This window comes from Piliocolobus tephrosceles, chromosome 8 (assembly GCF_002776525.5).
Source record: "Piliocolobus tephrosceles isolate RC106 chromosome 8, ASM277652v3, whole genome shotgun sequence".
NCBI classification, from domain to species: Eukaryota; Metazoa; Chordata; class Mammalia; order Primates; family Cercopithecidae; genus Piliocolobus; species Piliocolobus tephrosceles.
This window is the reverse complement of record NC_045441.1, coordinates 68422901-68448563: the sequence shown is the minus strand read 5'-3', so window position 1 is coordinate 68448563 and position 25663 is coordinate 68422901. Positions and strand designations below refer to the sequence as shown.

Genomic DNA, 25663 nt, shown 5'->3' with positions numbered 1-25663 from the left:
ATGGATATATCCCCAGTACCTGCTGAATACACAGTAGGTGTTCAATAAATGTTTGTGAAATGTGTGGTACAATATGTGAAATATTGTGACAATTTAATTTGATAGGTTAATTTTTTAAAAGCACTTTCAGTTATGTCTTCACAAGACAACATTTTAATATTTTGTAGCTATTTCAACATTTAAATTTTGGTAATTTGGGTCTTAAAAGTTTTCATTTTTGCTATTCTAGAGAATCTCTGAAGTTTCTGCAAGTAACCTAAGCCTTCAAAATCTCAGTTGTTCTGGAATATATTAATACAGCATTTATAATAATTATAATTTTAGTTGCTGTAAAGAACTATACATGTATTTCCAAAATAGTGTGGTTTGATCTTAGAAGGGATGCAGATGAAACTTTTGAGCTGAGAATTCTGCAGGTAAACTACACACACGCACATACACAAGTTACCCACATTGGTCTGAAACACTGATCAATTGGCTTTACTTCTGAAAATAAACAAGAACAAATAGTTAAATGGTTCTATCCCTTTAAGGCGGCTTTCAGTATAGGACAGGTTTTTTTGTTTGTTTGTTTGTTTGTTTGTTTTGTTCTTTTTTGGTCATTCTCCCAGTTATCTTTCCAGACTGGCCCTCCCTTCACCATTCCTGCAACCCACCCCTCCACATGTGTTCAGTTCAAGTGTGAGGAATACCCTCCCTGGACAAACATCACAGATTTCCGAAATCAAACACGCTCCAGCAAGTGTTCTGCACATCCCACTGCCCCGCCGTGTCAGCATGCTACCCTAGTGAAGACCTGAAACCTTAGAGCTTCACTGCAATTCTGACTGTAATACCAACTCCACTTACTACGATGGCAAGGTTTATTTACACCTTTACCTGTTCAGAATCTTGGTTGAATATTTTGTGATACTATTGAGATCAGAACAAAATATTTATACATTATAGGTTCTCTTATGTCTCTTGAAATCATTATTTTTTTCTAGGCTATGAACTACCCTAAATACAAAACTATTACCTCTCATTTTATTTGATTCACATGAGCTCCTACAGTTTATGACAAATTATACTGAAACTTCCTTTATGTCAGTGAACTCAACATTTTAAATAAGTTGAGTCTTGTGGTTACTAAAAGCAGGTACTGTGACACCATCCTAGTTATGGACCCATTTCTGCCACATAGGACTTTTTTGCTTTAGGGAAAATACAGAGCTTTCTGTGCTCAGTTTCCCCAAACAATGAATATTATAACAGCTTCCTCATACAGCTGTTGTATTAAGGAATAAATTAAATAATAAAGTAACTGTGGTCGGGCGTGGTGGTTCACGCCTGTAATCCCGACACTTTGAGAGGCCAAAGTAGATGAATCACCTGAGGTCAGAAGTTTGAGACCAGCCTGACTAATATGGTGAAATCCCCTCTACTAAAAATACAATAATTAACTGGGCGTGATGACATGTGCCTGTAATCCTAGCTGCTGGGGAAGCTGAGGCAGGAGAATTGCTTGAACCCAGGAGGCAGAGTTTGCAGTGAGCCAACATCATGCCATTGCACTCCCGCCTGGGAGACATGAGTGAAACTCCATCTCAAAGCAGTAGTACATAGATGAAAACTTGTATTTATTTAATTATATAATGCTTAGTTTATTCAACCAAGAAATGTGGCAGTCATTGTAAAATTATGAACTGGGAAATCATTATATATATTTTTTTTTAATTTGAGGTTTTAATTGTCCTGAAATTAACATTTAATCTTATCTTGGAGAATGGTGGAAATTTAAAGTCAATGGAAAAGAATGTGCTAATGACAAATTAGCTCTAATTTTCCTTACCATTATTATAGAGGTCTTTAATCTATCAATGACAGTTTTGTTTATTCTGCAGCTCAGTTATGCACATATAATTAATTATAATTAATTGTAGAAATAAAGATATGGTTCATATCATTTAATTAGAAAAAATGAAATGGTAAAAGATGATTGCAAATAATATAAGAAGATGTAGTTGATACAATTAATATTTTTTCTTAAGTGTTTCCTTAATTCAGTGTGATTGTATTTCATTTTATTTTGTTTTGTTTTGGCTGGGGATGTACAGTCAAGATATTGCATCTCTCCTAGCTTACAGTAAAAACACTCAGGCCTAGCATATTTATTAATAGTAAGACCTGTTTACCAGAAAATATAGAAGACATTTGATTACTTTAAATGTAAAAACAAGGACCATACATAAGATCAGCCCATTCCTGGCCAGCACTCAATAGCCATCTCTGTCCCAACCCTGTACCAGTGTGAACTTTTGGGTGCCTTCTTCTCTGGCTGCTGTCATCCGTACGTGTTATCTCTGACCCTCCTCTAGCCACCTGTCACCTTCTTCCCTGAAATCTTTGCCTTCTTGCTCAGTAATGATTTGGGGATCATTAGTGTCCAAAGGGCAAGAGCTATGGCTTCTTCTTTTTGTTTTTGCAGCAGCATTTTATACACTGAAGGTTCTCAGTAAATACTTGCAGTTGTCAATTGAATGGTTGAAACAGAAAGAATAAAGAGACCAAACAAACACAATCTGTTGATTAGCAAGGGGTTCTCTCTTGTCTTATGGAATAGGTGGCTATTTTAACTTGGCCTGACAGTACAGTTTTGACACAAACACCAGCGGTATTATTGTGCTTTGCTTTGTCTAGGTAGACACCTCATCAGTTTTCTCTTTGTTTTTTGTGTATCTTCCCTCCATTCATCAGGCTGGAGGCGTAGCATCTGGATTAAACCATGTTCTTACGAACGACCTGACAGCCAAGAGGCTTCTACATGTGAAGGGTCGTAGAGTGGTGAGAGCCACAGAAGTTCCCCTTAGCTGGGACAGTTTCAACAAGGGTGACTGCTTCATCATTGACCTTGGCACCGTAAGTTTCATATACACACATCGATGTCTAAAGAAAAGTGAATTGCTTTCAGTTCAAATCATATATACATGTCATTGAAAAGAATCACTTTTTCTACACACTGGAAAGGGGCCATGTTTATGTGAGATGAGTAACTGCCAAGTATTTAAATGACGCATGAAGTGAGACTTCAAAGTTTTTTCTTTAATAGGTTTAAAATAGTGATTTAGTTCTTCCTACCATAGAACAGATATTGACTAATTTTTAATACGTTTCCCCTTCTCTCTGAACAGAGCTTCCTGTAATTATTTTTGTCTCTAATTGTGCATGGGAAAACATAGCTTGAGGGGGAAACTGGTTCCCCCAGCAACAAAAGGTTCTAGAATATAATATGGACATAAGATGAATCTAAACAGCCACCTAAAGAATTGTAAAGATGTATTTTGACGTACATATACACACACACCATACCATTTCACACTTTTCAATTGGCAGAAGTACAAATATCAAGCATCATCTTAACAGCATGGGCAATGGTATATTATATCTGACTTATGTTTTCTTCCTGGAAGATGCATCTCTAATATCAGGTATATTTATTAACCATTATTGTCATGACAAAGAAGCATTATTGCAAGACCCTTTGCTAGACTCTAAAAGGTAGGATATAAGTTGTGTCTTTAAAACTTTGTTAAGTTTCATAATAGAAATAAAGAGCATTTCCCTCCACTGAAAAACCATGTGCAAAAGCAATGAAAGGAAGAAAGCACAAAACTTACAAGGATCTCCTCTTCCTGCTTTTCATTATCATAATTTTCATCACACCATACATCTCAACATTCTAATTATCATTCCTAACATTTCTGGGCCAAACGTTATAACAGAGTCATGAGCTGACCTGCATTGCTTCAGTTAGCATGAGGCTTGTATGTGGAATTTGCTCAAGGTTGCAATGTCAGTAAATGATGAAGCCAGGTTTACACTCTCAGCATATCTGATGCCCCACTAAGCTTTTTGTTTTATTGCATCTACTTGGGCAATATTTTGGGATAAAGCAGTAGACAGAAGCCAAAAGAACTTATTCCATCGGCATAGAGGAGGGACACAAAGGATTCTGAAAATAGAGTTACGAAGTTCTATTTAAGCAATATTAATTTAACAACAGTACAGAGATTAAATGTACTAAGGTTATACATTGTTTGGAAAATGACCCCAAGATACAAACTGCATCAGTGTCTTTAAGTGAGCGTGCATCTGTAGTTTTATTACTACTTATACATAATCCAACTGTCTTGGATCATACCAGCTTGTGAGCAAAGTTGAGATCACAATAATATAAATGCCCAAAGTACAATTCTTAATATTACACGTAGACATCTACACCCTAAATGGCAGTACTTTTGCCCTGAATCTCACAATAAATTTCATGGGAAAGTCCCTTTCAACTTCAATAGCTAATTCATTCTCCTAACAGATTTAAGTCCTGACTCTCAGATCTAGGCAGAATATACGTACTATTCCACCCTTTCATGCTCCCCTCCCGCCGCCACCCCCTACACTATAAATAAAGAAATAAATAACTCGTGCAAATAAATGTCTACAGCCACACAGTTCCAAAAGCAGTTGCACCATTCAGTCTCTCAAACTCTATGCACAATAATTTTCTGTCTCAGCTTTCATCTCCACCATTTATACTCTAAAGCCCTTTATAATAAATAAGTGCTTTTGAAAATAAAATGGCATTTTTATTAGAAAAAGGGGACCTCAGTTCTCATTCCAGTTGCTGTACTCTGAGGTTTTCATCTGTAAAAGTAGGTATTTGATTAGGTGATTGTGAGGGTCCCTAAACAAGAAGGACGCTTCCCAGTGATAATGTAATTAATTACTGCCATTACTTATAAGTATTTCTTTTCTAAAAAAAAAAAAAAAAAAAAAAAAAAAAAAAAAAAAACTTGTTTGTTGTGTATAATGTAATTGCTGTGTAAGTATAATAATCTATTCAATTATCATGAATAGCTTCCAGTTGAGCTTTCTAACTATCTGATATGATCTTGGGCAACTCACTGTCTCTGAGCCTTAACTTCCTCATTTGTTTTTACATCTTGAGTCTGATTTCTGATGCCACTTTTATCCTTAGCTGACTATGATTCAGTCTCATCTGACGCACAGTCACATCTGGGAAATGGCAGTTATCATCCCAGTTTCAAAAGGGGAAACAAAAGCCTTAGGCCTTAGAAGGTATGTGCAAGTCACTCCACATTCATGCCAGTTGCGTGGTGACCCAGGATGGGGCCTGGTTTTTCTATTCCTACTTTACATTCTTTTCATGGCACTAAGCTAACTTGGTAGTATATTAGATAGTATGGCCTGGTAATAGAATGTCTTGCGATAGTTTCAGAATCTGCTGAATTCAAACCTGATAATGCCTAATCTGCTGAGATTCCACTGAAAGCAGTGGTATTCACTAAGTCATTTATTATTTTGCGGAACAAATACAGAGTTTCCACTATGCGCCAAGTAGTTGGGTGTGGTGGTAGACAGGTTGTAGTTCTTATGCCGTATACTCTCTTCTCATAGTCAACCTGGTTCATGTAATAGGGACAGAGTCTCTATTATAAGGCTCCAGGGCATTCATCTATTTAATAGTAAGTTATTTTATATAGTTAATTATCTTTAATAACTTTCAAGTTCTCTTCTCCCATGCCTTGTAAAAGAGATATATGGAATGAAAGATATTTGTTGCAGAGGTACTGGTGCTTGGTTATCTGTTATATTCTGGAATTTTCCTATACACAAAAGGGATACCCTGGTGAGAATCAAGCACCGGATTCCTACATAATCTACAATAAATACTTCCAAGATCTGTATTTGTGTTATTAACCTTTAGCCAGTTGGTGTGTTGCCAGAAGTTTCTGAATGGTGATAAGATCTTGAACTACCTTGGCAGCTTTATTTTGGGGTGTGTCAGTAAACAAAGAAATACATGTAACTAAACTTTTCTGTACCATAATATTTTAATACTAGTCAGTGCGCTAGTTATTTAAAGACAACCTTCTGTGTCCGAGAGCCTAAAAGGATGCCAGTGCAGTTTCTTCAAGTTTGTATTATGACCCAGGTATGAAAAACTTAATTTAAACATCCAGTTATCACCCAGCTAAGGCCACCTGGCCAAAACTAAGTTTATGGATATAACCTAAATCCCATACCTTGATCGCATATCGGAGAAATCAGCTTTTTTATCAACAGTCTCTATTATTAATATGTTATTCCATATCTCTTAGAAACACTTGTCTTTTTATTGAATTCTAAATTATAGTAAATATTCCCAGACATTACAATATAACCTCCTCAGCCTGAGGCATAAGATAGTATAATTATCAGTTTAGCCAGTTTGAAAGGGAAGAAAATCATCAATATTTTGGAGAATGATTTAGACCCATTGTCTCATATTTAGCATATTTTTAGAAAATAATATGAAACATGGCTAGATCTTACCAATTTATGGAGTCATTGGAAAAACACTTTTGAACAATATATTTTAAGGGTGGTGGATTTATTAGTCATGATTTTCCCACTATTTTTGAAGATATGAAGTATTTTTAGAAATTAGTAAAATTACATCTGAAAATACTGTAAAATACTACGGGTAACTGCAGAATGTGAATGATAGTGGGAAAAAAAGCCCATATTCTTTTTTTTTTTTTTTTTTTTTTTTTTTGAGACGGAGTCTGGCTCTGTCGCCCAGGCTGGAGTGCAGTGGCCGGATCTCAACTCACTGCAAGCTCCGCCTCCCGGGTTTACGCCATTCTCCTGCCTCAGCCTCCCGAGTAGCTGGGACTACAGGCGCCCGCCACCTCGCCCGGCTAGTTTTTTGTTTTTTTTTTAGTAGAGACGGGGTTTCACCGTGTTAGCCAGGATGGTCTCGATCTCCGGACAAAAAAGCCCATATTCTTAAGATTTGGGGTCTGAGGGTAACTCTTGAAAATGTATGCCACAGTCACCCACTAGTGAAGAATTCGATTCCCCAGGAGTAGGAATTCCTGTGGTGAGTTACCGATCCTCATGTTCCCATGTTCTGTTTCCTTGTTGTTTGGTCAGTGATGCAGCTTTACCCTGTTCTCCTCACTATTTATAATCGATCACGCCCTCTCCCATTGTTCAGTCATGCTGCTTTGAAAAAACGGTCTCCACTTCCTCATTTACCAGTCAGTCTTTAACCCACAGTCCGACTTTCACTCCCACAGTTCCTCGGAAACTGTTCTTGTTATAGGCATCGATGAACCCTGCTAAATCCAGTGAACACCATGACATTATGCACTTGATTCTTGTGTTGCAACCCACACTGTTGACTTTTCCCAGCTTCTCCAGCCTCACTACTCCCCTGGCTTCCTTGTTTTTTTCCCTTTCAGGCCATTCTTATTCTTCTTTGTATGGCCTGCCCATCCCTTCAAGTGCTTTTTTAAAGGATTTTAATTATTGTCTCTTCTTTTATACATTTTTCCTAAGCAAACTCATCCCCACCCAGAGCTTCAGCTACTACCCATGAGTCAATCTAAACTTTCAATCTAACTCAGACCTCTTGTCTGAGCTCCAAGTCAGTATTTCAGATATTTCATGTTATGTGTGTCATAAGAACCTCAAACTCAACACGTCTAGAAAATGGTTTCTTCTCTAACTGTCTTTATCTTATTAATGGAGCCACCACTCACTCAGGTTTTCAAAACCAAAATCCAGGAGTGATCCTGACAACTTCTCCTAAGGGCTCCACATTCATTTAATTGCTATCCTAGCATCCTAGCTTATTGTACCTTCTAATTATCTCTTGAATCTTTCCTGTTCTCTTCATTGCCGTTGATGCTGTCTTAGTACCCCGTGCCTGACACATTCCTTCAAGTCACCAGACTTTTGCTTTTGCAGATTGATTCCTTTACCTAGAATACTCACCTCTTCTTTGGCACCTTTCTCCAGCAGGCATCCAATATTTTCTTATCCTTTGATAGTCACTTCAGATATTGCCTTCTTCATAGTTTGTTTCCTGACCTTTTCTTCTGCTTCTCCTGTCCAGTGTCTCAGTCCTTTAGGGTCAGGTCTAGACTTAACTTTCCTGTCATTATGCAGAGACTTGCTTCTCAGCCTTTTTTATATTGCTTGTCTGTTTACTTATTAGCCTTCCTCATTCACTGTGTTTCTGAAATATAAAGCCTAGAACTTACAGCCACTCAACAAATGTTTCAACAAATGTATATCTATCCAGCATAAAGTATATGGCTTATGCAGTCACATGTCTAGAGTGTTTTTTATTCATTTATAGCTCAACTGTACCCTATTCTTAAGCTCCTATTTCCCCAGAAGGTTTAAAAATAATTTCAATTTATTGAAATGAATTTTGAATGGCCAATAAGTAAACGAAAAAATGCTCAACATCACTAATTATCAGGAAAATGGAAAGCAAAACCACTATGAGATATCATCTCATCCCAGTTAGAATGGCTGTCATCAAAGACACACACAGAAAAAACAAATGCTCATGAGGATGCAGAGAAAAGGGAAGTCTTATACACTGTTTGTGGTCATATAAATTACTACAGCCATTATGAAAAATATTATGGAAGTTTCTCAAAAAAATAAAATAGAACTACCATATGATCCAGCAATCCCACTACTGGCTATTTATCTAAAGGAAGGGACATTAGTATATCAAAGGGATACGCATGCCCCTATGCTTATTGCATCACTATTCACAATAGCAAACATATGGAATCAACATAAATATCCATAAATGGATGAAGAAATAAGGAAAATGTGGTACACACAATGCAACAATAATCAGCCATAAAATAAAGAATGAAATCCTTCCATTTGCACCAACATGGATGAACTGGTAGGATATTATGTTAAGCAAAGTAAGTCAGGCACAGAAAGATAAATATGTCATGTTCTCACTCAAATGCAGGGACTTAAAAATAAGCTCATAGGTCTAGAGAGTAGAATTGTGGTTATGAGAGACTGGGAAGGGTAGGGGGACGGGAGGATAGGTAGAGGTTAATTAACAGATACAAAATTGTAGCAAGATACGAGGAATGAGTTCTGTTCTACTGTTCTATAGTGCTATGTGGTGAATACAGTTAACAATCATTTATTGTATATTTTTTCAAAGCTAGAAAAGGATTTTGAGTGTTCCCAATACAAATAAGTGATAAATGTTTGAGGTGATTGATATACTAATTACTCTGATTTGATCATTATACACTTTATACTTGTATCAAAATATCACTCCGTAACCAATAAATATGTACAATTTTTACATGTCAGCTAAAAATAAAAGGGAATAAAGGTGAATTTTGTTAGCCATTAAAGCAGTTTGAACTTATCCTACCCATCCTCTTTTCCATCCCTCAGGAGTAGGGGACATATATGTAACATTATGGCCTGGGAGTCAGGAGTGAGGATGAGGATGAAAGTGTGAGTCTGGTTTGTAGTCATCAGTCCACACTAATCTATAACCTTCATTGAGCTGTAGTCAATAACCTTCACTGAGCTGTAGTCATTCCATTAATTCCATTAATTCTTGAGCTTTGGGCTTTGGCCCTCTGTTCCCAAGACATTTGCTAGGGAATATCCATAGGCTTATTTTAGTCTTCTGATGTCATGGCCACATATCACTACAACACCCTTTCTGATCCTGTCAGCCACTACTGCACTCTTCTCAGGAACTTTGCTTTGTTTTTCTCAGACTACCCTGGAGTTGTGGGACACTGTATCCTCATCGTACCAGTGCCCCTTGGCCCAATGGCTTGGATCCTACCCTAAGTCATTTCTGCTCTAATGCTTAGGCTTGTGGATGGCTGTAGGACAAATCAATTGGAAAGGAAGTGTGCTGGGCTCTTCTCAAAGATTCATTGCTTTGGGTTAGATGTCCTACTTTTTTCAGTCTTCTTTTTTACTTTATGAACCAGACAAAGTAGTCTTACACCACCTCATATTCTTGCCTACTCTATGGTTCCTGCAAAATACACTCTAGCCCCTAAGACCAACACTGTGCTGCTTAAGATGCAAGACCACCTTTCTAAACAGCATCCTCACTTACTCCTGGCCAAAAAACTGTAGCAAAATCAAGTTTCTTTTAAATTAAAACTATGTTGGCTTTCAGACTTTTGTCTTTGCTATTACTTAGAAATGCTTATTTTAAAACTAAAGACTGAACCACATCTTCTCTGTTCTAGATAAATTTGTCCTTACCCCCAAAGCAATACATACCACTAGATTTATAAGAGGAAAGCCTCGAGGCAACAAGAATGGATAATGGGAAAGATACACCAAATCTTAAATCTCTAAAATGTACCCTGAAGTAAAAGTAGGGATGATTGGCATTTGTTCTGTGCCTAGTATGTGCTGAGTGAATAGAATTGTAAGGGTAAACAGCAGATACGCTTTGACCTTCAGGTACTGTCAAATGCTGGGAGGCATAGACACATACTACAAGTAAGAGGATGACAAGGTAAAATGTGAGACATGCTGGAGGAAAGGTGTAAACACATTATAATTGGAAAATGGATGAGGGCACTGTAAATTTAGCCGAGAGAAAGGACAAGAGAGAGAGAGACCCAAGGTCAAGCGAGTAAATTTATTAACCTGCCAGGCTGCTTCACCACAGTCAGAGGAGGCAGCCTGAGCTTACAAAGTGAGGGTTTTATATGGGGGAGAGAGACCCTGGGGTTGTTTGTCGGTTAACCTTACCACATATCATCTCATGACCAGCTTACAATATAGGAATTTACAAGAGGATGTAACTTAGGTTTCTCCATGTTTCTCGTGACCTCTCCCATGCTGCCCATAGGGCTGTAAGCAAGTCTGGTGACCTTGCTGTAGTGCCTGGATAGGGGTCCAGGAATGCAGCTGCAGAGTATTCAGGGTTAGGGTCAACTGCATTGGGTTGGGGCGGGGGAGGTCTGGGGCAGCTTGTCCCTAACATTCCAGCCTTTTAATAGGTAATAGAAGAGGGGTGCCGTTGTCATCTGGCTGCTTCTTGCTGGATAGGGGCGATGGTTTTGGGGAGAGGCTGGATAATAGGGACTACCGTTCCTGGAGCTGTTGGTATTTTTGGAGTAGCATCATATCTTGTACTGTTCCATTGGTGAAGGTTCTAACACGGTCCTGTAAAAACTGGATAAGGAGATGTAAGAGACATGGGCCAAGTGCTAAATGGAGGAAGAGGGTAATGTCAGGGCCTAGGAAGGCCAGTAGCCAGGGTGCTCAGGAGTTCCGAAATCACTGGGGCTAGGAATCTGAAAGGCGCTGCCTGATTTCAGAAGATTTTTTTTTTTTTCTTTTTTTTTTTAGACGGAGTCTTGCTCTGTCACCCAGGCTAGAGTGCAGTGGCACGATCTCTGCTCACTGCAAGCTCCACCTCCTGGGTTCATGCTACATGACATTCTCCTGCCTCAGCTTCCTGAATAGCTGGGACTACAGGCGCCCACCACCACGCCTAGCTAATTTTTTGTATTTTTAGTAGAGAGTTTCACCATGGGGTTTCACTGTGTTAGCCAAGATGGTCTCGATCTCCTGACTTCGTGATCCGCCCGCCTCAGCCTCCCAAAGATCTGAGATTACAGGAGTGAGCCACTGTGCCTGGCCAGAAGCTTTTTCACTTATTCGTCGAGCAGCATCTTGTACTAGTCCTGACTGGCTAGTATAGAAACAGCACTCTTCTCCTAAAAAGATGCACAGTCTGCCTTTCTTGGCAGTGAGGAGATCTAAACCTTGACGGTTTTGAAGTGTCACTGCTGCTTAAAGAGTCTAATTGGAATTGGAGAACAAGTCTATTTGGGATTGGAGACCCCATCGTGGGGTTTGGGGAAGGACTGGTCGGCTTGTTAGTGGAGGAGATGGCAGATGAGGGAGAGTGTTGGGAGGTATTCTCCTAGTTGAGAGTTAGAAGGGGGCCTGTTTTGTAAGAGGAAAGGGAGTCTGTACATTAACTCAAATGGACTGAGGAAGCAGGGTGCTTTCGGACTGGCTCTAATGCTGGCTAGTGCTATGAGCAAAAGGGAGGTTCATGGTTTTTGGACTTCAAGAGTGAGTTTGGTTAACTGAGCCTTAAGGATCCCATTTGCCCTTTTGACTTTTCCGGATGACTGGGGCCAGTATGGGATATGGAGACACCACTGGATGCCAAGGGACTGAGAAAACTGTTGAGTGATTTGGGAGATGAAGCTAGGGGACACTGTCTGATTGTATGGAGCGAGGGAGACCAAATCTAAGGATGATTTCTATTACAAGAATTTGGGAGACTTCTGTGACCTTTTCTGAAGAGGTAGGAAATGCTTCTACCCACCAAGAGAAGGTGTTTATAAGAGTAAGACTAAATTTTGTCCTCTTGACGGGATGCATGTGGGTGAAGTCTATTTGCCAGTCCTCCCCTGGGAGTGTTCCTCTGAGCTGATGTGTAGGGATGGAGGGAGAGTGGAGGGCCTTGGGAGGAAGTAATAGAGCATATACAACAGTTTGAGGTTGTGTTTCTTAGTGAGGTGAATAGATGGGGGGAGGAGAAATAGGGCGAACGAGTAGGTATGGGGGTGCACACTGATATATGGAAGAATTGGTGAGGAGATGTCAGAATTTCTTTGGTTTGCTCTTGGGGGAGGACGAGCTTTTGATTTTTGACTATCCAGTCCCCTTGAAAGGAGGCTTCTTGCTGTAGTAGCAAAGCTTTTTTGGTGGGAGAGTTGTTGGGTTGGGTTGCTGGAGTAACGAGGAGGAGAGGGGCAAAGGCGGAAGAAAGGGAAGCTTCTTTAGCTACCTTATCATTCTTTCTGGTCCCTCTTGAGATTTCATCTGATACTGTTTGATGTCCTCGACAGTGTATAACTCCTGCTTTAGCTGGGAGGTGTGCGGCCTGAAGGAGTTGGTAAATAAGGGGGCCATTAGTGATAGGGGTTGCTTTGGCGGTAAGGAATCCTCTCTCTTGCCAGATAACAGTGTGGGAACGAGGAATGTGATAGGTATATTTGGAGTCTGTATAAATGTTGACTCGTTTGCCTCTGGAAAGGGTTAGAACCCTGGTGAGAGCTATGAGTTCTGCTTTTTGGGAGGAGGATCCTGAGGGTAGGGGCTTGGCTTCAATTACTTGGTCAAGGGAAGCAACTGCATGTCCAGCAATTTGGGGGGAGCCAGTGGGCCCAGAAGAGGAGCCATCTATGAATAGTTAGTCATCGGGGTTAGCGAGAGACTCGGAGGAAATGTCTGGGAAATGTGGCTGTATGTGGTCCAGGATATCGCTGCAAGAATGAGTAGGAGGGGAAGAGGATACGGGGAGTAAGGATGCTGGGTTGAGGGGAGCACTTCTGGCAAGACTGAATTTGAGATTTTTAATAAAGAGGGCATGGAGTAATTGAATCCTGGAAAGAGGAAGGGAGCTTAATGCTCGGGAGGAGAGGAGATCTTGTAGATTATGAGAACTGCGGATGGTGGTATTCTGGCTGAAAGTTAGTTTCCTGCTTTCTAGAGCTAAGCTGGCCACTGCTTCTAGTGCTTTAAGGCAGATTGGTCACCCTTTGACTGTGTTATCTTGTTGTTTAGAGAGGTAAGCTACAGGGGCAAAGGAAGGAGGATTTCCTTTCTGTTGTCCTGAGACACCGAGGGCTATTCCTCAGCTTTCAGCAGTTATGGAGAGTGAAAGGTTGGGAGATATCAGGTAAGGATGGAGCTGACACAGTGACAAGAGCAGTTTGGAGTTTGTGGAAGCTGGGGAGTATGTTATGTGAGGGGTTTAGGGGTTCATTGAGAGAGCCCTTGGCTGCTTCACAGAGGGGATGAGCTCAGAGGGCAAAATTGGAAATCCATATTCTAAAGAAGCCTGCTAGCCCTAGGAAGGAAGGGATTTCACTTTTGTAGGAGGGTGGGGGTAGATTTTCTTTTAATGCTGCCCCGGCTGGAGTCATAGCCTGGGCCCCAGGGGAAAGTTGAATTCCTAAGTAGGTCACCATGGAGGTGGAGACTTGGGCCTTGGAGGGGGAGATCCTATACCCTTTGATAGCAAGAAAGTTTAAGAGAGCAGCAGCTGTGTGAGTTTGAGAGTCTTTTAGAGAGGGGCTGCAAAGAAGAAAGTCATCCATGTATTGAAGAAGACGACTGGGAGACAGGTTTAAGGAAGTGAGGTCTCTGGCTAAAGCTTGTCCGAAGAAGTGAGGGCTATCCCTGAAGCCCTGAGGGAGGACAGTCCATGTGAGTTGTAGCGACTGGAGGGTGTCAGGGTCAGTCCAGGTGAAAGCAAATAGGTTTTGGGAATCAGGGTGTAGGGAAACGGTAAAGAAGGCATCCTTCAGGTCAGTTTTGGTGTAGTGGGTGGTGTTGGCGGGGACGAGAGAGAGAAGTGTATAGGAGTTAGGGACTACGGGATGAATAGGGAGGACAGCCTGAATGATGGCTCAGAGGTCATGAACAAGTTGGTATGAGCCATCAGACTTTTTAACAGGGAGGAAGGCGTGTTATATGGAGAATGTGTTGGTCTAAGAAGACTATGTGAGCAGAGCTTGTTTATGATAGACTGTAGGCCCTTTTGGTGGGTTAGAGAGATGGGGTATTGAGGAACGTTGGGAAATTTGGAGAGGTCTTTTAACTGGATTTTGATGGGGTCATGGTGAGCTGCTATGGAAGGGTTAATGAGAGAAGCAGGAAGTGGGTACTGGGGAGAGGGGTCAGGGGCCGGACTAGCGGAGAGGAGCAGGAGGGGCCTCTGGTTGAGGGGGGCAAGAAAAACTTTGGCTGAAAGGTCTCAGTCTAGAATGGGGGTGGGGCAATGAGGCATGACAAGGAAAGAGTGTGAGAAAACAGCATCAAACAGGAAACAAGTAAGAGGTGTGGTGGCAAGTGGACGTGAGGAGTCCGTCAACACCCACAACTGAGACTTGAGAGGGATGAGTGGGTCCTGAGAACTCAGGCAAAGCTGAGTAGGTGGTCCCACTATCAATGAAAAAAGAGATCAGCTTACCTGCTACTAGTAGAGTTACCCTGGGCTCCGATGCAGTGATGGCAGTGGGAGCTGGGGGCCAGGGGCCAGGGACCCTGGGCCTTGTCGGTCTTCAGCAGCTAGGCCAAGGAGCTGTGGGAGTGCAAGCAATTCTTCACTTTTTGTCTTGTTGAAGGATTGGTGGCTCTGAGGAGCAGGCTTGTCTATCCATCTGTTGAGAGGACAGTCAGACTTCCAGTGGCCCATCTGCTGGCAGACTGGGCAACGGCTCTTCAGCACTCATTGGTTGGGACATCCCCGTGTCCAGTGGCCTTCCTTGCCGCAATTAAAACAAGGCCCAGGAGGGTTGCTGCTATCAGGTTTTTTGTGCCCTTGGGTACTATGGCTAGGCTGACGGATAGCCACTGCTAGAAGCTGGTATATAGCATGATCTCTTTGGGCTTTATCTAATTTATTTTGCTCATCCCTGTTATTAAAGACTTTGAAAGCCAGGTTAAGGAGGTCTTGTTGTGGGGTTTGAGGGCCATCTTCAGCCTTTTTAAGTTTGTGGCAGATGTCAAAGGCAGATTGGAAAGTAAAATGAGCTTTAGGAACAATTTTTCCTTCTCAGGAGGCGGGTTCGATGTGGGTATATTTTTGGAGAGCCTCTGTAAGGCGGGAAAGGGATTGGGCAGGATTTTCATCTGCCTTTTGGGAAATTACTTTAAGTTTTTCAAAATTTACAGCCTATGGGCAGCTTTTTTAAGGCCTGCAATGAGGCAAGTAATCATATGGCTACAGTACGCTCGGCCAGGGTCTGTGGGTTGGTATTCCCAGGAAGGCTTTTCCCGGGGAACAGCAGCAGCTCCTACGGGCTTAGTAGGATCCTGCCGGTGAAGATCATCGGCATATGCCTGTGCTGGGAGCCACACTCTTTCCTTCTCTTCTGGAAGGAGGGTAGAAGAAAGGATAAAGTAGAGAGCATGCCAAGTGAGTTCATAAGATTGAGTAAGATATTTAAATTCTTTGATATAAGTATCGGGATCGGAGGAGAAGGACCCGAGACGTTCTTCAATCTGTATGAGATCGTAGAAGGAGAAAGGGACGTAGACATGGACGATTCCCTCGGCTCCTGCTACTTCCCGGAGAGGAAGCAAAGGGGCTGGCTGCTGAACACGTTGGGCTAGAGAGCGGGTGAGGGGCGGAGGCAGAGAGGACTCAGAGTCAGAAGCGGGCTGGTTGGAGAGAGCAGGGGAGAGGGGTAGAGCTGGAGCAGGGACATGCAGTGGAGGATCATGATGCTGTCGGGGAGGGAGAAAATCCATGCGGTTAAAGGAAGAAGAGTCATCGGCTGGGGCTGTGGGTGGGGTGGCAGGAGATGAGTCAGGATTTGAGCTGGCCAGTAGGATTTGGAAAGTAGAGCAGGACTGACAGAGAGAAGGGTGGTTATGGAGAATGAAGAAAGCCTGAACATAAGGAATCTCAGACCATTTCTCATTGCGACGGCAAAAGTTGTCTAAGTCTTTAAGTATATTGAAATCAAAAGTGCCATTTTCGGGCCATTGGGAGCCATTGTCCAATTGGTATTGAGGCCATGCGGTATTGCAGTAAAAGATAAGCCTCTTAGAATGGATCTCAGAACGGAGGCCGAGAGCCTTGCGATTGCAGAGGAGACACCAAGGGGGGTGGTCTTGGGAGGGGTAGACAGAGAGACTCCCATAGTGAATGGAGGAGGTGGGGGTAGAGGAAGAAGAGACCACTGACAAGGACGAGAGAGGGCAGCCCCTGTCTCGTGGGCCTTGTCCGGAATAGTGGAGGTAGCCACCGAGTCAGGCGTCCCTGAAACGGAGGAACCAGAGGCCTGGGGGCCAGAGGAAGCCCTTGGCCCAGTGCTGGGTCTTTTGGGAGTGAAGAGGTGGTCAAGGGTTCTGGGTAATAGGCAAAAGTCTTTCTTACTCACCCCAAGCAGAGGATCTGATGGTGGATGAAGTCACCAACAATGGGGGAGTCTGAGAGATCCTTTGGGTCTTCAGCGGGTTCAGAAAGGGGAGGTTGGCTGGGTAAGGGATGATAGGAGAGAGAGAGGGCGAGAGAGAGGGAGTCCTCTAAGGACGCCCGGCCAGAGCCTATCCCCTCCCTGGGTTTTGGCACCAAAACGTAAGATTAGCCAAGAGAAAGGATGAGAGAGAGACCCAGGGTTAGGCGAGTAAGCTTATTATCCTGCGGAGCTGCTCCACCAGTCAGAGGAAGCAGCACTGAGCTTACAGAATGAGGGATTTATATGGGGGAGAGAGACCCTGGGGTTGTTTGTCATTTAACATTACCTCATATCTCGTGACCAGGTTACAATACAGGAATGTACAAGAGGATGTAACTTAGGTTTCTGCATGTTTCTCATGACCTCCCCCATGCCTCCTGGAGGGCTGTAAGCAAGTCTGGTGACCTTGCTATAGCACCTAGATAAGGGTTCAGGAATGCAGCTGCAGAGTATTCCCGGTAAGGGTCAGCTGCATTGGGGTGGAGGTGGGGGTCTGGGGCAGCTTGTCCCTAACATTCCAGGCTTTTAATAGGTAATAGAAGAGAGGCACCATTGTCATCTGGCTGCTTCTTGCTGGATAGGGGTGATGGTTGAGGGAAGAGGAGCAGGCACTAGGAAAGACAATTCTTAAGATATTACAATTTGTGCTTTAATACTCAGCCATGGTTTCACATTAGATTCATTTGGAAAAGTTTTTTTAAATGCTGGTAACTGTGACTTGACTCCTGAAGATTCTGATTTTCAAGTTTTGGAATTTGGTGTTGGGACTTCTTAAGACTCCTTCCCTCCAGGATACCATAATATAATGTACATTGAATGTTGAAAAACACTTCAAGAAAATGTCTAAAGGTGCTGGACAATTCAGGGTCGTATTGTTACCAGTGGAAGGTATCTGAATTACCAGTGACAAACCCATATAGGTCTGCAGCAACCTCAATTCTTACCTCCTCAGAAGAAAGAATTCGACTGAGGGACATAAGGCAAAGAAAGAGACCAAGACAAGTTTCAGAGCAGGAGTGGAAGTTTATTTTTAAAGGCCTTAGAACAGGAAGGAAAGGAAAGGAACGTATGCTTGGAAAAGACCCAAGCAGGCACCAAGGTCAAGTGAGGTGTTTACTTTGATCCTAGGACTTTATAGATTCCTTTCCCATGATTCTTCCCTTAGGGTGGGCTGCCTGCATGTGCAGTGCCCTCCTTACCCTTGGGAGGTGGGCACATGCAGTGTGTCTAGGAAGTCGTACACATACCCACCTGAGGCTTTTTTCCTTTTTCCAGTGGTGTGTCCCCAGAAGGTCATACTCCACCATGTTGTCTCTTCATGCACATCCCCAAGAAATTGCTTCTTCCTGACGTCTGTGTTCAATTAAGTGCAATAGGTGTGGACCATCAGGAAATGGCCTCTCTGACGTCTGCATTCACTTTAGTGCAACAGGTGTGGATCATCAGTAAATGCCCTCTTTCTGGTGCTAGCTGCCAATTTATCACTTTTAGAGAGGCAATGTGATCATTGCTGAACCATCAACTGACATTCCTAGTGGTTCGGGGAGGGCCCTCTCCTGTTCCACTCATGCCTGCGTAACTATCCGTAACAATACGCATGAAGCAGCAGTAATTCTTGATGATGATTGAGCAGTTGAGTCACCAACTTAGGTGGCTGGCAGAAATGCTTTTTGTTAAAGTATGACTATAAGCATGTTTTTGTTTTTTTTTTTTTTTGGTTTAGCAAACACTTTGACTAGTAAGAGAATATAATTTCACCTGCGCTCACTGGTACTATGCAAAGATCCCTCCCAAAACTGTTCATCTGGTTCTGGTGAGTGGCATCACTACCAGCAATCAAGCTAGAATTGTCCAAGTCATTTTCCTTTTCCCTGTCCCTCTACTGCACAGCCAAATGGCATTATTGATCAATCCTATAGGCTTAGACGTTCTAAATATTTATTTCTCTTCCCTCTGTCACCACTGATCTGCCCTAATTCAAATGTAGTTGCTCCCTTTCTGGTCACCAAGCCTTCAGTGGTCCTGCACACCACTCCATTCATCTTGCATCCTTCATTCAGAGGAAGTTGGAAAACACACATGGTATCTTTCAATACATATGTCACTGAAAGATATTAAGTTGGGTTGGCTTTGAGGAGACAGCAAAATAGACATAAAGAAACATATGTTTATTCAAACAAGATAAGTCATATTTTAAACTTTTAAAATAAAAAAAAGGTTCCTGGAGTTATCTCACAAATCATCATTTTTAAACTATACTTAGAGAACCTCTGGGCTAAAGATACATCTTAATGAATTTCTATATTTGGGTAACTAGATCTAAGGGAAAGCTAAACACAGGAAAGACAAAGCCAGTAGATGCCAGGAAGAGGAGGTCTGGCCTCACGTTCTCCTTTAATGAAATTTTAGACGTATTTAGAATAATAACTTTGAAAAGGACAAAAGAGTAGCAAGCCTATGCTGAATTCTTTGCTCATGTTGAGTCAACATCACATAGGCTGTTTTTGGTGCTCCTTTAAACACAGCCTCTGAAATCTTGCTTTTCTTCAAGGGCACCATTGAGCACTGTTTTATTTTTGCCCTTATTTTCTGTCCACAAATGATGTCTGGCTGCACTTATTAACTCACCACATAGTTTAAAGAAATTTTAGAAACCTCTGGATTTAGAGACCAATAATTGGACTCCCCTCCCCAAGTGTGGTTGTTTCTGTAAATATCACTTGCTTGCTCTTATTTCGTGTAACTAGTGGAGCAGACTAACTGTCAGTAACAGATTGTACATATAGTCTTATTCCTTCCTTTTCCAATTGTGCAGAATAATTTTGTTTTTCTTTAATAGCTTGTATATTTAAGAGTTAATTATAGTTTCACAAACTTCTGCTAGAGGATGTTCATATGCAACATGTCCATCAGCTTTCTGCTAGAATTTAAGTGGATTTCATTCCAAATTATTTATAAATGGATAATTTCATATTTACAGGGCTTTTTTTTTTTAACATTACTTCCCTAAAGAAATATGATATTTAGTGTTGAGTTGTTAAATGCCTTGGGATCTTAATGGTGAAATAGTTGCCCCTGAAACTATTTGCTTTACAATTTTCAGTGTCTAGCATACTTAAATCAATGAATGGTTTTTAAACTAAATTCTGTTAAAGTATTATACATAAAATAATTTAGATTATAGTGAAAACTTTTTGTTGTAGTAATAGGTATTTACCTATCATATTTATTTAGACATTTTTAAGTTTATTAAGGAATTTATTTTTTAAGCCTACTCCCTGGAGGAAACAGAGTAAGTTGAATTATAGTAGAGAGTTTTTTTCAAGCATGGTGCCAACTGAATACAAAGTTTCCTTGTGCCAGAGTGGTGAAGTAGTCATAACTAACTACCTCTGAATAGAGTAAGTGTTGGGCAGTATGATTTATTAATAAAACTACACACACTTCTTTCAGCACAGTAGAGCTCTGTTAAAATGAGATGTCCTAAATACATTATCCACACGTGGTAGAATATAAATTTTCAAATTTGATGAAATACTAAAATTGTGTTTTTAAAGCAAGTTTTTTTGTTTATTTGTTTTTTGTTTTGAGACGGAGTCTCGCTCTATCACCCAGGCTGGAGTGCAGTGGTTTTAATGTGCTGCTGCCACCACTGAATGAACATTTAATTAGATTAAATAAAAACGGTGTTATCAGCCTGGCACAGTGGCTCGCGCTTGTAATCCCAGCACTTTGGGAGGCCAAGGCAGGTGGATCACTTGAGCCCAGGATATCGAGACCAGTCTGGGCAACATGGCAAAACCCCACCATCTCTACAAAAAAACAAACAAACAAAAAAAAGTTTGCAGCTGCAGTCCCAACTACTCAGAAGGCTGAGGCAGGAGGATTGCTTGAACCTGGAGGCAGAAGCTGCAGTGAGCCGAGACTGCACCACTGCACTCCAGCTTAGGTGACAGAGCCAGACTCTGTCTCAAAAAAAAAAAAAAAGAGAGAGAGAGAGAAAGAAAGAAAAGAAAACAGTGTATTAATTAATAATGACTTGTTAGGCAATCTGACTTTTAGCCATTTACAATTGAAGTTATTATTTTATTAAATGTTTTATCTCAACCATTGAAAATAAGTCTACTAAATAGGAAAATATGTCACTTCTATGTAAATGGTGGCATAAAATAAGGTGAAAATATAAAAGAGAACTCAAGTCATTCATTTTCATGCTGAATAAGAAGTTTTCTGTAACCACTTTGCTTAGTAATTTAGTCACCTTTGAGGTAAAAAGAAAACTTCACTTTTAAAGTTTTACTATTTTTGTGAGTATTTCCTAAATATGGTTTTACTATTTTAAAGTAAAGTAACTTAGAGAAACTGTGGTCTCTAAGCAATGGTGAGAAATATTTCTATAACTAAATTTACCTCTGAATTGATATGCACATAAAACTCTGAACTCACGGTAATATCACAGAAAATATTCTGGGATCCATAAAATATTGTAGAATCCTATGTTAAATGTTAAATAATAATTATGTTTGTAAAATTGTCAAGTTCGCATTCACTTTAAAACACATTTTACCAGCTCCCATAATGTTTTACAGATGCTAATAAAATTTACTATGATTTTATATAATCTCAATGAAGTAGATGAGAGGTCATTTATACAACTAAGGTAACAAAAACATAAACATCTGTTAAATGACTATACAAATACAAAGTGAGTCAGTTGTGAAACCTTGTTAATAAATCTGAAAAATTCTAAATTCTGATCTACTTCTTATCTTTCACTTTAATGTAAAATATAATTATTAGAAGTCTGTATTCTCAGACTTGCAGGGAAAATAATTGCTTGCAAAATATCATGGAATAAGATAGGAAGACGAATCTGAGCAAAACACTAGTTTATATTACATGGTGTGTGTTTGTGTGCATATATGTGTGTGTATATATATATATACATCACATTTTCTTTATCCACTCATTGATTGATGGACATTTGAGCTGGTCCCATATTCTTGCAATTGTAAATTGTACTGCTATAAACATGTGTGTGCAAGTATTTTTTTTATATAATAACTTCTTTTATTCTGGGTAGATACCTATTAGTGGAATTGCTGGATCAAACAGTAGATCTACTTTTAGTTTGTTAAGGAATCTCCACACTGTTTTCCATAGTGGTTGTTACTAGTTTACATTCCCACCAACAGTATAAAAGTGTTCCCTTTTCACCACACCTACACCAACGTCTATTATTTTTTTATTTTTTCATTATGACCATTCTTGCAGGAGTGAGGTGGTATTGTATTGTGGTTTTGATTTGCATTTCTCTGATAATTAGTGAAGTTGAGCATTTTTTCAGGTTTGTTGGCCATTTGTTGGTATATCTTCTTTTAATAACTGTCTATTCATGTCCTTAGCCCACTTTTTGATGGGATTGTTTCTTGCTGATGTGTTTGAGTTCTTTGTAGTTCTTGATATTAGTCCTTTGTCAAATACATAGTTTGCTAATATTTTCTCCCATTCTGTGGGCTGTGGGTTGTCTGTTAACTCTTGATTCTTTCTTTTGCTGTGAAGAAGCTTTTTAGTGTAATTAAGTACCATCTATTTACCTTTGTTTTTTTTGCATTTGCTTTGGGTTCTTGGTCATGAAGTCTTTGCCTAAGCCAATGTCTACAAAGGTTTTTCCAATGTTATTTTCTAGAATCTTTATGGTTTCAGGTCTTAGATTTAAGTCTACTCATCCATAAAGAGGAATCAAATAATGGCATTCACAGCACCCTGGATAGAATTGGAGACTATTATTCTAAGTGAAGTAACTCAGGAATGGAAAAACAAACATCATATGTTCTCACTCGTACATGGGAGCTAAGATATAAGGATACAAAGGCATAAGAATAATACATTGGACATTGGGGACTCAGGGGAAAGGGTGAGGGATGGTAAGGGATAAAAGACTGCACATTGGGTACACTGTACACTGCTCGGGTGATGGGAGCACCAAAATCTCAGAAATCACCACTAAAGAACTTATTCATCTAAATAAATATCACCTGTTCCCAAAAAATCTATTGAAATTAAAAATTAAAAACAAAAACAAAGATACGTGTAGGAAAAAATATTCTGATTTATAGGGTCAGTGTTTCTCTGCCATGAGTCAAGTATAAGTAAAATGTTTTCAAAACAAAAACACTAGTTTGTGCCCAGCAGAAAAGTCTGCTGAGTTGCACTGGATAATTAGATGTTACACATTCCCTATTGTGCACAATAAGTGTGGTGTGCTCAGAGTACATCGTACCTGGTGTGCACTGGTTGAATACTAGAATCACCTGGGGAGCTTTTAATAAACACAGCTGCCCAGAACACACCTGAGATTTCCTAAGGATAGGGCTCACATCTCTGTATTTTTAAAAATTACCTTGCTACTCCATTATCTGATTTTAATGTTCAGTGGCTAAGAGTTGACTGATCAGTGGGAGTCCTTTATTTTCACTCTTTGTAACTACTAACTTTGTCATGGTATTCAAATGACCTCCACATGTGAGCCTCATATTCCAATGCCCCAATGTAGAAAAGAGGTTAAAAAGAAACAATAGAAGTGCACTATTCTTTTAGAAATAGGAAAGAAATACCCTTTGACCATACTAAATAACTGCATTCAATTATTGAGAGAAAAAGATTGCTAGACATAGTCCTTTTGATTTTATTTCTTATAAAGTTTTGCATTCCTAAAATGTGTGTTTTTTTCTTAAAGAGGACTGTGGAATAGGTAATCAGAAATGTTAAGCGGGGGTCATAGAGACTGTTGCAATCCTACTTTGTTCATAATGGTGCTTCCAGTACCTACAAGAGAGGTTGCCCCATTTTAGTCACTCAGTAAACCATTTTTTGAGTGAAGAAGTGACTCTGGGCTGGAAATGTAATCAGAGAAAAGAGTCCATTTCTCTGGATGTTTTATTTTGCTATTTCTAATTTATTTACTCTTGAAAAATTGCAAACACATTATCAAATACCCAGGAAGTGGCAGCCTAGGTCCATTTCCCTCACACTTAACCACAACTCTACATGGCTGACTAGATGAAATGTGTGTGGGAATGTTGTGAAAACCAAGCACAGTGCAAATGTACTATTAGTCAATTTTTCTACCTGTCCACCTCTCCTTGCTAGTTTTTTCTTATTTATCTGTGTATCCCCAGCATAATAAGCACCTAGTAATGTATGTGACATAAAAACAAACAAAAAAATCACTGACTTAGATACAGTAAACATTGAAGGCTTTCTGCATATGCATGCCCTCTGAATCTCTTAAAACAGTTTATCTTTCTTTGTGCAAACACAGAGACAGAGCTTGTGTTTTTGTTTCTACTTTAACGTAATTATATTATTCTATGTCTTTATTGTATTATTGATGATATGCCTTCACTAATTTTCTACATCAGTATTTAAACATTTTCCTTAATTTTTAGCTACTGAAGAGGAGTAGACAGCATTCATGCAATGACATTTGTTTAGCCATCCTCTTATTGATGGCCCTTTGTTTTGTTTCTTATTGGGGGAAGTCAGTAGAGCATGAGACTCTTAATCTCAGGGTGCTGGGTTTGAGCCCCACATTGGGCGCCAGATATCGTGGGAACCCACCACTAATATTTCAAAGTAGGTTATTTCTATTTTCCATAAGTGTCGGCCAGCTGAGAAATAAAGAGAAAGAGTACAAAGAGAGGAATTTTACAGCTGGGCCTCTGAGGGTGACATCACATATCGGTAGGACCATGATGCCCACCTGAGCCTTAAAGCCAGCAAATTTTATTAAGGATTTCAAAAGGGGAGGTTGTGCAAGAACAGAGAGTAGGTCACAAAGCTCACATGCTTCAAGTGACAAAAAGGAGAACAAAGATCATATGCTTCTGAGGAAACAAGACAAAAGGCAAAATAGAACTACTGATAAGGGTCTATGTTCAGCTGTGCACATACTGTCTTGATACACATCTTAAACAACAGAAAACAGGGTTTGAGAGCAGAGAACCAGTCTGACCAAAAATTTGCCAGGCTGGAATTTCCCAATCCTAGTAAGCCTGAGGATAGTTCAGGAGACCAGGGCATACTTCAGTCCTTATCTCAACCACATAAGACAGACACTCCCAGAGTGGCCATTTACAGACCTCCCCCCAGGAGGAACCCTTTCCTAGGGCCTTAATATTTATATTCCTTGCTAGGAAAAGAATTTGGCGATATCTCTCCTACCTGCACGTCTGTTAATAGGCTCTCTGCAAGAAGGAAAATATGTCTCTTTTTGCCTGACCCTGATGGCAGTTGGACCTTATGTCTGTCTTCACTTGTTCCCTAAAAATTGCTGTTATTCTGTTCTTTTTCAAGCTGCACTGATTTCATATTGTTCAAACACACATGTTTTACAATCAATTTGTACAGTTAACACAATTATAGTGGTCCAGAGGTGACATATATCTTCAGCTTATGAAGATAACAGGATTAAGAGATTAAATTAAGACAGGCATAAGAAATTATAAGAGTATTATTTGGGAAGTGATAAATGTCCATGAAATCTTCACATTTATGCTTCTCTGCCATGGCTCCAGTCAGTCCCTCCATTTGGGGTCCCTGACTTCCTGCAACAGTTTCTTTTGTTTTTATATTTCATGTTTGAATATTTCTGTATTATAGATTACTATAAATGGAATTTGTTGACATTAAAAGCACATATATTTATTTGCTTATTTATTTGAGGGAGAGTCTCGCTCTGTCCCCCGGGTTAGAGTGCAGTGGCATGATCTCATGAATGGTTCAAGCCATTCTTCTGC

At 40.3% G+C, this 25663-nt stretch overlaps 1 protein-coding gene across 1 annotated transcript in view; it reads left to right on the top strand.

Annotated features, from left to right (window-relative positions):
- SCIN (scinderin) overlaps positions 1–25663 on the top strand; it is an 84746-nt gene that overhangs the window by 7657 nt on the left and 51426 nt on the right. Inside the window, exon 3 of the mRNA XM_023225679.2 lies at positions 2737–2898. Coding sequence (XP_023081447.1) covers positions 2737–2898 — 162 coding nt within the window. The remainder of the gene's footprint in view (positions 1–2736; positions 2899–25663) is intronic.